Source organism: Coccomyxa subellipsoidea (assembly GCF_000258705.1).
Source record: "Coccomyxa subellipsoidea C-169, whole genome shotgun sequence".
Classification (NCBI taxonomy): Eukaryota; Viridiplantae; Chlorophyta; class Trebouxiophyceae; family Coccomyxaceae; genus Coccomyxa; species Coccomyxa subellipsoidea.
In genome coordinates, this window is record NW_005178042.1 from 3,705,138 (window position 1) to 3,718,023 (window position 12,886).

At 54.4% G+C, this 12,886-nt stretch overlaps 1 protein-coding gene across 1 annotated transcript; it reads right to left on the reverse strand.

Moving 5' to 3' along the window:
* Positions 1–1,998: 1,998 nt before the first annotated feature.
* On the reverse strand, positions 1,999–12,464 carry COCSUDRAFT_39341 (S-adenosyl-L-methionine-dependent methyltransferase; the record flags this gene model as incomplete). The annotated part of the gene is made up of 17 exons (XM_005652248.1): positions 1,999–3,347; positions 3,554–4,084; positions 4,200–4,404; positions 4,971–5,057; positions 5,659–5,799; positions 6,119–6,201; positions 6,875–7,140; positions 7,784–7,842; positions 8,228–8,332; positions 8,824–8,940; positions 9,415–9,577; positions 9,788–9,903; positions 10,147–10,278; positions 10,705–10,869; positions 11,089–11,189; positions 11,574–11,736; positions 12,339–12,464. The coding sequence occupies 17 exons, from the start codon at positions 12,462–12,464 to the stop codon at positions 1,999–2,001; spliced, it is 3,909 nt and encodes a 1,302-aa protein (XP_005652305.1).
* Between the last annotated feature and the right edge of the window lie 422 nt (positions 12,465–12,886).

Here is a 12,886-nt window from a genome sequence, read left to right on the forward strand (position 1 = left end):
TGGACGCGTTCTTGCATGCGTCGTGGTGGATGAACCGCGGGGGGAGATGCGTTGGAGCAGTCTAGGCAGTGGGTAGGCAGTCACTTGGCGCAGTGAGTCTGCGGGCAACACCACAAAGGCATCAGTCGACCAACACAAGAGTGTGCATTTTGGAGAATGTTGCCTGTCTCTTGCCACCATGTGTCAGAGCAACTTGTGGCCTCAAACCTAGCCTATACAACATAAATCTGCGCCCTGCCAGCACATTACTAAAAGCTAGACACATGACAAGTTGAGACGACATGAAAAGTTGCAGATGTTGCATAAGATACTATTCTCAGCTGCGCGCAAAGGATTCAATAGAATACGAAGGCAATGATGTAGCGCACGCTTAGGAGTGGCCTCAGCTTTTCATCTGACATGATGGAGCATGAGGCAACATGGCAAACTCACCTACATAAGGGTGTCCACTGATCACAAAAGGATCCTCAGCTGTCCCACTGCACCCCAGCAACCTTGCCAGATCGTCCAGTTTGCAAGCTCCGGTGGAGGTGGGGAGGGGCAGTCCGTCGCGTGTGTGCAGGCACAGGGAAACATGGTCCAAGTTGAGATGCTTGGCAACGGCTCTGAGATTGAAGTCTTGCCCAGGGAAGACGAGGGAGCTGGGGACATCACCTCAATGCCTGCAATGTGACCGGCACGTGCTTGGGGAGCGTCACCTTGGTGTCGAGTGTCCTGTTGTTCAATCCATCAGGGAGGAGTATCCTGCGTTATTCGCGATCGGTGCATGCATTCTGAGAATGCAGCAGTTTATAAAGGTTATATTTACTATTGTATGCGGCAGTTGGACATTTTCAATGTTGCACATTTTGTCATGGACTGTTCTCACCTTTTGGATGCTGTTAGAACATCTCATCAGCCCTAGGCGGCTGGACGATGTGTAATCTTCCTTCCTTCCTTCCTCAAGGGCTATTAGCCCCCGTCACCAAAACGGAAAGCCGATTGGCCGAGGACGGGCGACTCGCGAGGACGGGCGGCATAGCCAAGTGGAGCGTCGCAGGGTTGGGGGCCACACCAGAAGTGGCAGAGGGCGGGCGGCCGGGGTCCCGGAGGGCGTAGCGCGGGGGGCTGCGCGGAAGCGGCGGTGGTAGCGGTCAGGGCGGCGCTGAGGCGGGCTCAAGGAAGGGGCAAGGTGCACCGAGGGGCGAGTGGCGCGTTGCGGCCGGCGCTGAGTAGAGAGACCCATGGAAAGAGGGGAGGTTAGGAGGGTGGAAGCTTGGAAATAGAGGAATCTGAGGGTGGGGTGACAAGGCGGCGTTTGCATCCTGAAAGAAATCAAGCAATTGTTCATGGGTGCACGCGGGAACGCGAGGCCTTAACCTCACATGTGCCGCCCATCCAATCCTTGCTGGAGGTTGGTCTGAGAAATACTATCACCAGAAGGCATTTACGTCAATTGAACTGCAGCTATTCGACTCATGTGAAGATGACATCACTGAAGGTTTCACCAGCGTTGTATGACTGTTATCTTGAGCACTAGCCCCAGCACAGGAGTCAAACAAGATGCAAGCGTTTGCAGCACCGTTCCTTTAAAATGGGCGCAAAAATGCGACCCACATCAAGATAGCAGGTCGAATTTATACAGTTCTCCAAGAGCTCTGTCAGGTCAGCCATTTAGATAACCAATAGTTTGCATGGTGCAGAGGAGGACTATCACAGAATATCTTAGCAGCAACAATTGGTGACAATACTCAAAATAGACACATCAATGGTCATATATTGGTCCTGTCCAAATGCTTGTCCCAATTTGCGGAAATTCGCAGCGCCGGTGAAAGCATTCTCGGCGGTATCTTGCAAGCCAACCAATTGGCTGCACTTCGGACCCCAAAAGGCACCTTGGCAGACAAGATGTCATGTCCCACCAGCCTGTGCAGGGAAGCTGGTGAGCAATTGCAATTTTTCGTGTGCTGGCAGCCTCAAGTGTAGCCCTAGCTAGAACTTTGAGATTGACACTCCAAGTCAGAAATCGTCAAGGGACAAGCTGATCTCAATGTCGCCTTCCTCCGAGGACGCCTCTCCGCACTTGCTCCTCTGCCCACGCTCCACCACATCTTCACGCTCTGCCGCACCGCTCAGAGACAAGCCGCCGCCCACCGAAGCAGCTGCGACGCCTGCACTGGAAGCAGGGGCTCTGGCAATCGGATCGGTGACGGATATTCCCTCCTCTGTGCGGCCGGCGCCGGTGCCGGGGCAGGTGACGGCCTTGCTGCCACCAGCCGCAGCCGCGCAGGACGTTGCCGGCTGGGAAGCCTGAGCGCCACTTAAGGAGGTCTCACCGGCCGCTGCAGCGCCGGTGCTGGGGCTCGGTCCCAGTGCGGCTGCATGAGCCGGCCGCTGATGGTAGGGGCCGGGCGGGCCGAATTCTTCTTCAAGCCATGATGGTTCCTGAGTTGGCGGGGCTGCCTGCGCACTGGCGGCCGGCCGCGCCGGCAGCGGCGGCGGCTGCAGCGGCTCGGAAGCCGCCTGTTCTGGCGCCTCTGCCACGTCCTTTTCTGGCGCAGCTGCCACGTCCTGATCAGGCGCTGCATGTGCACCATCCTCAAAGATGCGCATGTCGTCGGAGGTCAGGTCGCAGATAGCGTCCGCGCTGCGCACCGCGCCGTTCGCCATCTCGTCGGCCAACGCATTGGCCGCCGCCTTGCCCTCGAGCAACAAAGCATCCTCTGGGCCCCAGCCCACAATGTCCACCTCCTCTTCCGCCTCTGAGCCCCGCGCATTCTCCGCATCTGCCGGGTGCTTCGCGGGTGTCCCTTCCAAGTGGCCCAGCAGCGCCCCAATGCCCGCCATTGCCTGATGCACCTGAGTGTTCGGCGGCGCCGCGTCGTCATCAAATCCGGCGGCGCTTGCCTTGCCGGCGGCCGCCGCGGCCAGCCGGGCCGGTGACGCCGTGCGGCTCCTGTCAAGAGGGAACATCCCCCCGTCTAGCTGCCGGGGGCTGCCAGACTCGAGGCCCACCTCTGCTGCAGGGGCCTCTGCCGTCGCGGAGCCATTGTCATCAGGGATGACCTTCTCGGCTGCAGCGGTGTTGCCCGCGGCAGCTGCGCGGTCAGGCGCAGGGTGCTGAGGAGCGTCCAGGGGAGCAGTGCTGGCGGCTGCCGGGGACGGCTGCGCCGTTGAGGGAACGCTGGTTCCACCCGTGGCGCTGGCAACCGAGGCGGGGGGAACTTCTCTGTTTGCCGGGCTCCGCGGGGCGCGCCCTGCCCACGGGCTGAGCGGTGGCGGGCTGGCCGAGCGCCTGGCGTGACCCGGGCGGTGCCTTGGCGCTGGCAAGCCCCTCTTTGGCGTCGGCGCAAGGCTGATTGGGCGCTCTGTGAAGCACCACCAAGAGATCCATTAGTCTGCTGTTCCTCAGTAAAGACCTGCACTGATTTCTCCACACATAAACACCAGCGAACTGTTTGCTTGCACCTCTGTTGGGTGCATGGCAATAATTGAGCTGCGCAGGCCACAACAACCCGCCTCTATTGGTGTGAGGAGTATTATTTTGCAGGAGAATGGTGGATTGCGAATGCACCGCTGTGGCTGTAGAACTCGATGGTCTGGCGCACGCCGCGGGGGTGGCCCGGCGAGCCGCCGCGGCCGCCGGGGCTGCCCATGATGCGCAAAACATGCCGTGGGATTTCCTCATCAACAGCAGCGCCGACCCGCTGCCGCTTCGGCGTGTTCTCCTCTGCCAGCTCCTGCAGTGCCTCGGCCGCTGCGGCCGTCGGGGACTCGACAGAAGCGGTCCGGACGCGGCGTGCCGGCGGCTTCGCCGCGGCTCTTTCGGTTGCGACGGCTGCGTCGGCCAGACCGGCAATCGCGCTCTGCTTGCCAGCAGCTGCCGGCACATGCGCTGCCGCGCCCGCACCGGCGGCGGCTGCCGCCGCGGCCTTGCACGGCCGCCGGGACGGCGGCGGCTGCGGCAGCTTTTCCGGCGTCGGGGGCCCCAGGGCGGCCGCCGGCTTTCGCGGCGCCGAGGCCGCGGCGTGCGCGGTGCTGGGGCCGGCCTCCTCGTCGGGGCGCACCAAGTCGCTCTCGGCTGATGGCGCCCCGTTCTCCATGCCTGCACACAATCCAACACCGAAATTTTTCATTCCCAGTCCTAAGCCAAAAGGCAGTGTCCTCGCACATCTGACAACAAGGCATTGCTGCTTCTTTGGCGACCGAAAATGAGTCACCTTCCATGCTCAGGGTCTCCAAGGAAGCTTCCTCGGCAGGTGCCTCGGCGGCGCGCTTGCCGGCCGCGATCTGGCGCTGCTTGACAAAGTCCGGCAGGGGTGCTTCGACGCCGTAGGCCGCCTCGAACACCGCGCCGAAGATTGCCCAGGCCAGCAGCATCGGCACAGCGTTGCCCACCTGCTGCATCTGCTTCGAGATGTGCCCCTTGAGACGCACACAGCACACCATCAAATCTCCAGCTGGATTGGATAGCACGAATCTCCAGCACTATTATCCTCCAGCCCTCCTAAGACTGCTTGGCATCACCACTGGCATGAGAGGAGCACCAGATCTCATCATACAGGCGGGAAGTTTATGTCCCCAAAAGCAATGATGGGCGGCAGTTGCCATGCTCACAGCTTAAGGAACAGAGGCACTCAAAATCTTGTCCTTCAATTTACAGTAGCTAGCACGTTTGCCAAGCATATGATCCTGAAGCTTGAAATGCAAAGATGAGCGAAGCATTTGTGTTCTGCTCCCTTCATTCATTCACAAGAGCCAGCAAGGAAAACTAATGGCGTGAGAGCTGAGCACTGCATCGGTGTTTCTCTGAAAACCGAGCCAGGCATATTCGTCCATATGTCATAGCAATTTGCGTTCGTTTCTGTGGATGTGTGTGAGTGAGTTACATCTATCCTCATCTACTACCAGATTGCATGATTGTGATCCCTGTCTCTGTTACCTACTTCTTATCTCCAAAACAGGCAAGGCAGTCAGACGGGGGGGCGCACCCCCAGTCGCATGCCATCCATCATGCACTGCATCCGCTTCTTCTCTGCTACGCTGCACAGCCGGTTCGAATCGGGCCGCGGGCACAGCTGCACGCAGGGAACATTGCAGACTTCAGCCATTCTGGCATAATAGATTCTTGAGGCGATAACTATTGACTAGAATATGTCCTCCACAGTGGAAGCTGTCGAGTTTGTCAGCCAGATCACGCCTTCAAGAAGAAGTCAGTCAAAATCCCAACATGGACAACTTTAAAACCTCTTTCTGTCATGAGAGGCGACGGCACTCTCCAAATGATGGGGATTGGCCGCTATGTCTATATTGCTGTGCAAAGCTGAGTTAGGTTCCTTTGTTCTGCTCTGATTTACAGCCTGCACTCGATGCCTTGCCCCGCTGTACTGCATGTTCATACAGGAACCTGCACACAGTACCTCGCCATTTCTGCGCAGGGATGACTAACGGAGTATGTGCTTGTTCTGCAGCATTAGTAAAAAGCTGAGCCTGGCTGTGTTGGTGACAGATATATCAAAGAGGTCTGTGCCCACGCATACTCACATGGTGATCTTAGTAAAATTGACAAGAATATCCCAAAATGTCCTTGTCAGGAGCTCTGAGTTCAACTAGACAGACATGACTCTGACAAACTTTACAGTGTTTACAGTGCAGGAAAATATCGTGGCCAGTACTTACCATGTGAGCTGCGTGGTGGCTGACAGAGCCGAAGATGGTTGGGTACGGCTGGTCATAGTCCGAGCGCTTTTCGGGGCTGTTCAGGCACTTGAGAGTGTTCTTCTCCGCCTTCGGCAGCCAGTTGTGGTACAAGCACTTGTCCTGCGCACATGTCAATCAGCCGCTTTGCACCTTACGATAAACATGATGGTAATGTCAATCTTGCATTATTCCCAATCATCGTTGGTATCATAGAGACCTGCTTCCCGGAGAGTCCACATCCCTTGATTTGGAGCCTCTTGGTGGTTTATGCGATAATGACTTGCATGATACTTACCGATTTATTGCTCAGCAAGGACAAACTTGTGGTTCATGATACATGTATATCCAGAGTGTTGATCCTCTAGAGGTAACTTTGCGTACAGATGCAACTTTTGACAGATTTTCAAGCCTGCCAAGATGTGTCGGGATGGATGCGCACCTCCTCAGATCGCAGAAACTTGACGTAGTCGGTCTGCTTCTTTATCCAGCCCCGGCCATACTGGTGTGTCTGCATGCCCTGGCCTGCAGCAGGACAGCAGCCTCCGAAGTCAGGCAAGGCAGCGAGCAGCGATGAAAAATTGCCCTTGCTTCACACATGGCTGCAATGTGCTGCAGGATCAAGCAACCAGTGCTGTCCGCACAGAATAGAAGTGCAAATCTAGAGAGTTTCTGCTGTGATCAGACCCCTACAGAGGGTCTGATCACAGCAGAAAATCACAGCAGTTTTTTGGAGGCCTTGCTCGCGGCCACAGTCTGAAGTGAGAGAGAAAAATCCGATAATGAACCTGGACAGATCCCACCGCACCAGGCTCCATTCAATGCAATGAAGGCCTCGCGCGCGGGAGGAAGATCATGTTTTTGAATTTCAACGTTTGAAATTTGCAATTTGCAAGTTGCGCAGCGCGCCGGGCTGCACATAGAGCGGCAGGTTGCCGATGGCCTTGTGCATTGTCAGCACGGCCCGGCTCAATTTTAATTGCAGTACGACAGACCGCGACGCACTGGGCAGCATGTGAAGCGGCAGGTCGTCGATGGCGTCGCGCGCGGTGAGCGAGGCCGGCTCAGAAAAGATATTTAATTTGCAGGGCAAAATATTGCCCGGCACCCGACCGACATAGAGCGGCAGTGCCGTAAGCGCGGTCATCCCAAAACACAAACTCAAATCCAAAGCGCAGGACGACAGAATGCGACGCACCGGGCAACACGGAGAGCGGCAGGTCGTCGATGGCGTCGCGCGCGGTGAGCGCGGCCGGCAGCGGCCCGGCCGGCCCGGCATGCGCGGCGGCCGATCCGACGGCCACCGATGCCCAGCAGGGCTTTTCCCAGCTCGGAGGAACGTTCAGCAGCGCCTTGTCCCTGCAGTTCTCCACCAAGCTGCAGCCGCGGCGGCCCCGCTTCTCCGGCATATCAACACTGTCAGAGGGCTCCTCGGCATCGTCCGGGTTCGCGTCGTAGTGCGTCCTGCGAGAGAAAGAAGGAGGGAAGACAATCAACTACAGCCAAAGTTTTTTCTTTGATTGAATGCTTGTAGTGAGGTGAATGTGTCCTGCAGGGTGGAGGTGTTGCGGGCAGGGGGCCTGCCTCCCAGGGCTGAGCGGATGTACTGACAGCATCCAAGTGACCAAAACAAGCAATGACAAGATGTGCAACACTGACAATTTTCAACTGCCACATGAAGTCTTGCATGGTCCAAATGGCTGCACCAAACAAATCAGGATATGGGAGGGATGCCACTGTAAGGCTTGTGTAGGTTGACAACAATCAGCACAAGCACATTGGCACTGAATTCTGAGTGAGCTTTTCATGTGGCAGGATTGTTACTGTGGGCGGCAATGAGGCCTTCAAAACCCTTCCCTTCACCATATCCTTCAAGAAAATTCTTTTCCTAGCTCTTGTGCGTCGTGTCAAGCTTGTCAAGACGACCTTGCCAAACATCTCTGGTCTTTGATTGATAGCTACCAATCTCCCAACCTTTTCTGGTTACTGCTGCGCATAGTACTGCTCTGGAAGAGGCATCGTCAATTCTTGCTTGAAAATGCAGTTACCAATTGCAAGGTCCGCTATCATAACGCTCAGGTTGGTTATCAGAATGCTTGTAGCGCACCAGGGAGTGGGCGGCCTGGGAAGAACGTAGCCCGGCTTGGCAGCAAACATGATGAGGCGCTGCATGCACAAAACATCACATGTGTCATGACCAGGCACCATGCCCCTGTTCATAGCGCTGAACCAATATATCCACCATCATGTACTCAGCACTGATAAGTGCCTAAAAACCAGCTGACAGTGCCTTGAAGTCATGAGAATGAAAGCCTTCCAGCACCTGAGAGGGGGTCACCAAGACTAACTCCATGGCCTCTATGGCACGTTCATGGCAAAATGAGGCACAGACTGAGTTCATGGTCTCTATAGCAAGTTCAGGGCAGATTGAGGGGCTCGGCCATACCAGGCTGGAACGTTGGCTCTGAGCGTGTATCCAGCAGTATTGACAGCGCCATTAGGCTGGCAAGCACATCACAGCTGCAGCTGCGGGAGAGGAAGGGCAGCTCACCTTTCTGAGTTGGGGTACTGCATAGTGCACCGCGTTGAGGATGCGCACGTCGATCTGATAGCCCTCGTCCAGCAGAGGCAGCACGATCGCCCACACACAGCGCACCTGCAAAACAGTTTCCATGGTTGCTTTGTGACTTTGTTCACACTCTGAAAGCTATGCTCTCCTTACCAACAATGCATCTCGCCAACATCTTTTTGTCTGACTGCCATAGAGCTCGCTGTCATTTCCTTGAATTATCATGAGGCTCTCACGCAAGTGTGTCCTCACTGGAAGGGGCAGCACCAAAAACAGCGACAGCTTTCAAGAACGGGCAGATCAAGAGATCTGCAGGATTCATGCAACATTGCTACCACTTCCTGTTGACAAGTTTTTTAAGTGCGAGCACAACAGCCTCTTACATGCACTGTTTTTCAGATCTGCGGAGAAAGAGAGAGAGAGAGGTTCCACTTGACTTCGTTGGGTTGAGGGACTAGAAGAGGCCGAACTCGCGAGCCAATGAGAGCAACCTCTGTGCACTTTTCATTGAGGTGTGCAGAGAGAGAGAGGGACTCCGCTTGAATTGGGTGGCAATCATGGACTAGAAGAGGCCGCACCACTTTTGTCCCACTGCCCTTCTGCTTGCCAGCGAGGGGCGCCCAATGCATCAGGAAGGTGGTCACTTCCTCCAGAGTGAAGAAGGTCGGCCTGATCAGCCGCACCAGCTCCACCAGCTGCACAAACATCATATCATTAGATTATGCTTCAGGTCTGAAAGCTGCAGGTGTGTGTACATGCCGGCACATGCGCGAATTATGTGGCTCTGCGTAACTGCCTGGCAGTGAAGAAATGCGCGCGGTCTCAACTTGATCAACGTCATGACGCAGAACAAGGATTGTGTTGCAGATGCGACCTCTTTTCGGATGTCTTTCATCTTTATTCGGCCTTGGCCATTGGTGCAAGGGCAAGATCCTCAACACGAAATAACAGGTGCAGCCGAGCATCACGTAACCAGCTGACAATTTTTCTGGCAGCCAGGTTTTGGCCCACACAGTCAAATGCTCAACACACACCAACAAATGATGCTTCTTAGCAGAAGAGATGCAGCTCTTTTGTAAAATCTTAGGGCACAAGACTGCAGCCATGCATCTCAGACCTTCATTTCGATAATGTGGGGGCAGGAAAGATAATGTTCTGGAGAAGCACACCTGCTCCAGTATCGGGAAGAGCTTGTTCTCAATACTGCCCTCATCCGAAAACATGTTCAGCTTGGAGAGGCTCTGGCAAGGGGGACTCGCATGCAGCAGATGAACACTATCCTTCTTAGGCGGCACCCCCCATTTTGGCATCTCCCCTGTCTCCTGATACTTCCTCACCCCTGCACATCACATAATCACTGACACACCTCTTGCTGCGAGGTACCCAGGACATGTCCACTTTTGGACACGCTGTACCATCACCAAAGAATGGAGCGAACATGTTTCGAATGCCCCAAGCAGAGGCTTTACTGCATGCAGAAATGCTTGTGTGGTGGCGCTAGGCAAGCAGATGATGGCAAATGCAAGCAGCTGAGGTATTTACTCGCCTTCCACGAAAGCCTCCAGAGACATGAATTCGCCCAAGTCCATGTCCCCTCCACTGGTGTTGTCCAGGTAGGAGCCGAAGATCTCCTTGTCGTACTCGATGCCCACCTTGACCTGCAAAGACGTGATGTGATGATTGCAGAGCAGAAGCTGGCATGAGCCTCTCTGATTCATCAATAACTCAACTGCAGCAAGTCAGCTTTGACAAGCCCCCAAGCAGCAATGCCACTTTGATTTACTTGTGGAGATTGGGGCGGTACACAAGGGGTCTACGCATGCATGCATTACTTCCCAGACGTTGGGGCAGCAAGACAAGGAAATAGAGATCATATGTAACATGGAAAAAACCGAGCGCACATCGAAGCCGCGCTTTGCAGCAGTGGAGTTTCCCAGTGCTTGAGCCGCGCGGCGGACAGCCTCTGTCAGCAGCTGGGCCCCCTTTGAGCAATTGCCAGCGCCACAGAATGCATCCCACATTATCAGAGGACCCTGCATGCGCAGAGATGCACCAATATACTAATTTCGATGTCTATGCCGGAATGCCACATCTCTTGATTATTCACATGTCCAGTACAGCATCTTCATGCGTGTCAAGCCTGCCTTCAGCTTCAAATGCTATACTCTCTAACCTGTGCAGAAGTCCGGGTCCATACATGAAAGCATCAATGTGCATGTCATGCCTGTCATTATAATCTGATGTTCTCTCTCGGAAATGCTCACAAGGCCAGCTTTCATGCAGTGTACATTCTCTGTGCGTGGGAGATGCTTTGCATAGGGAACCTGACCAGCGTCTGCCAAGATGCACAGATGCAGGAATTGTTCTTTGCATGTGGCAGGCTGGTATAGAAATTGGAGACAGTCTAATGGAGCAACTATTTTTGAATGCAGACTTTAATGGGGGAAAGCTGTGCGCACCTCACAGCCCAAGGGATCCTCCTTGATGCCAGCATCGCGCTCAAGCCACTCTGTCTCGAAGCGCTTCACTGTGTGGTCGTACTGCATGCTGTAAAAAAATATCTCGGGGTGGTCCGGGTCCAAGGAGGCAGCCACCTCGCTCTCTGGCAGGGGCTGCCGGCAGGCCTGCATCAGACATTCAATTTGCATCACAACATTCAGTGAACAAGTTTGTTTTTCCCTTTTTTCCAAGAGGTCTAATTCACATGAGCCATGTCGATATCCCAGATCTTGCATATCGCGCTCATGCCCATTACATACGCAATAATGGAATTGTCTGACAGGCTTTGATGGCCTGTGCGCAGGGAGAAGCGTTTTGGCAATACAGAAAGGAGAGCTGCTGACCTGCAGCTCTTCTGGCGTCAGCACAGACCGGTGCTTGACCACACAGGGCGCCCCCACGTGCGTCCAGCTCAGCACATCATTCCATGCCCTTCCCTCATTGTCTGCGCCATAAGAAACATTCTCAGACCAAAGGCATGCATCATGCATTTAAGCACCCAACAAGACACAGTCACATGCACATAGCAATCCCTTCATGTGGACATCGCGTGCTCTCCTTACGGTGCACAGCGTGCTTCCAAGCATGGAATACTCCGGACATAGAGACAGAGGATGAGACATCATGCACAGCGTCACAGCACAAATGAAGAGAAGAGAGATGCTAGAACATACAAGGCAGTGCGAGCGCCAGGGAGAAAGGGCCGCATCGTGGTTGTATACGCAGTGCTAGTGACACAAAAAACTACCTCGGGTCCAGGAGCACGAAAAATACAGGGGCAGGGTCGGTTGGAACACGACTAAGGAAGGGGTTGGTCATGATGACTCACGGCCGCTAACGTGGCGGACCCCGTCTTCGCAGTCGTCCTTCTGCCAGAACACCTGGCGCGGGAACTGCACAGAGACTTTTGGGAAGTCCAGCAATTTCAGGTCCACCACATCCGCTGGGAACCACCCATAGCGCACTGCCAGCCCTGCCTCGCCATGCGGATCCTGCATGGCAACAGCGCGCACCTGTTCATGTCCTGGACTCTACAAAAATCAGACATCCAGGCAGAGCGAGCGCCAGAAGATAGAAAAAAGGGCTGCCTCGCAAGCGCATGTCATTCAACAGCAATACAGTGACTTTGAGTACTTGAGTACTTTGAATACTACCGTTTAAATTTGCAATCAATTATGTCGTTTTAAAGCAATGATGCCCACATTGACTGCGCTTGAAGAGGAAATTTATGTAGTCAGGGGACTCTAAAGTAAGTTAGTTTAGAGTCCCCTGATGTAGTAACATTGGGGGGGCTGGCATATTATGCCAGCCCCCACTATGAGCTTAAGCTTGTCCACCTGAGGCGCCTGCTTGATATGCATGTCACCGAGCTTTACTAGAGCACCTCTGCATGCATAGCTAGACAGATATTGAGCATAGAGTGATGCCACATGAACCCAGGACTTGCATCACCCTATACCTCAAGTCTGTTAAAGCCATGCATGCAGAAATCGGTGACTCCAGCACTCGGAAAACACAAAACACACAACTGCGTGGGGTATCAACCTTCAAAGCAGAGGAAGTAAGAGGGCACTGACGGCGGTAAGAGGTGCACCTCCAGAACTTCCAAGACTTGCGCAACGCCTATGCCGCATTTTGTGTTGATTTTGGCCAGGATCATGGAATCCTTGGAGAGCCTTATGCAAGTATCTGGCAGCTCGTCGTCTATCCAGAACTCCATGCCGTCGTGCTGCCTCCATCCCTCCTTCTTCTCACTGCGCGCCCACCAACACACCGGTTATTTTCTCAAATGTCACGCAAGCAGGCAGGATTGGCTCATACATGACAGCTGATGTCGCAAGCCTCTTCCTTTCAAGCTTCAGATGACCTGTACAGTAGGTGGGACACCGTATTACATGACATGCAAAGCAGGACTGCTTGAAGACCCTCCTGTGTTGATATTTGGGTACTTCTAGATCACTTATCAAGAGTAATGGCACTTCCAGCAGCTCTTACTTCTCTATGTGGCATGCTTCATGCTTTATACCACAGCAGCAGAAGAAGAACCTCTTGGAATGCACACTTTTCATGAAGCCAACAAGTGCATCATGCACTGCTCTGCAAAGCACCACCCTCCGCTCCATTATATGGGGAAAGTGACTG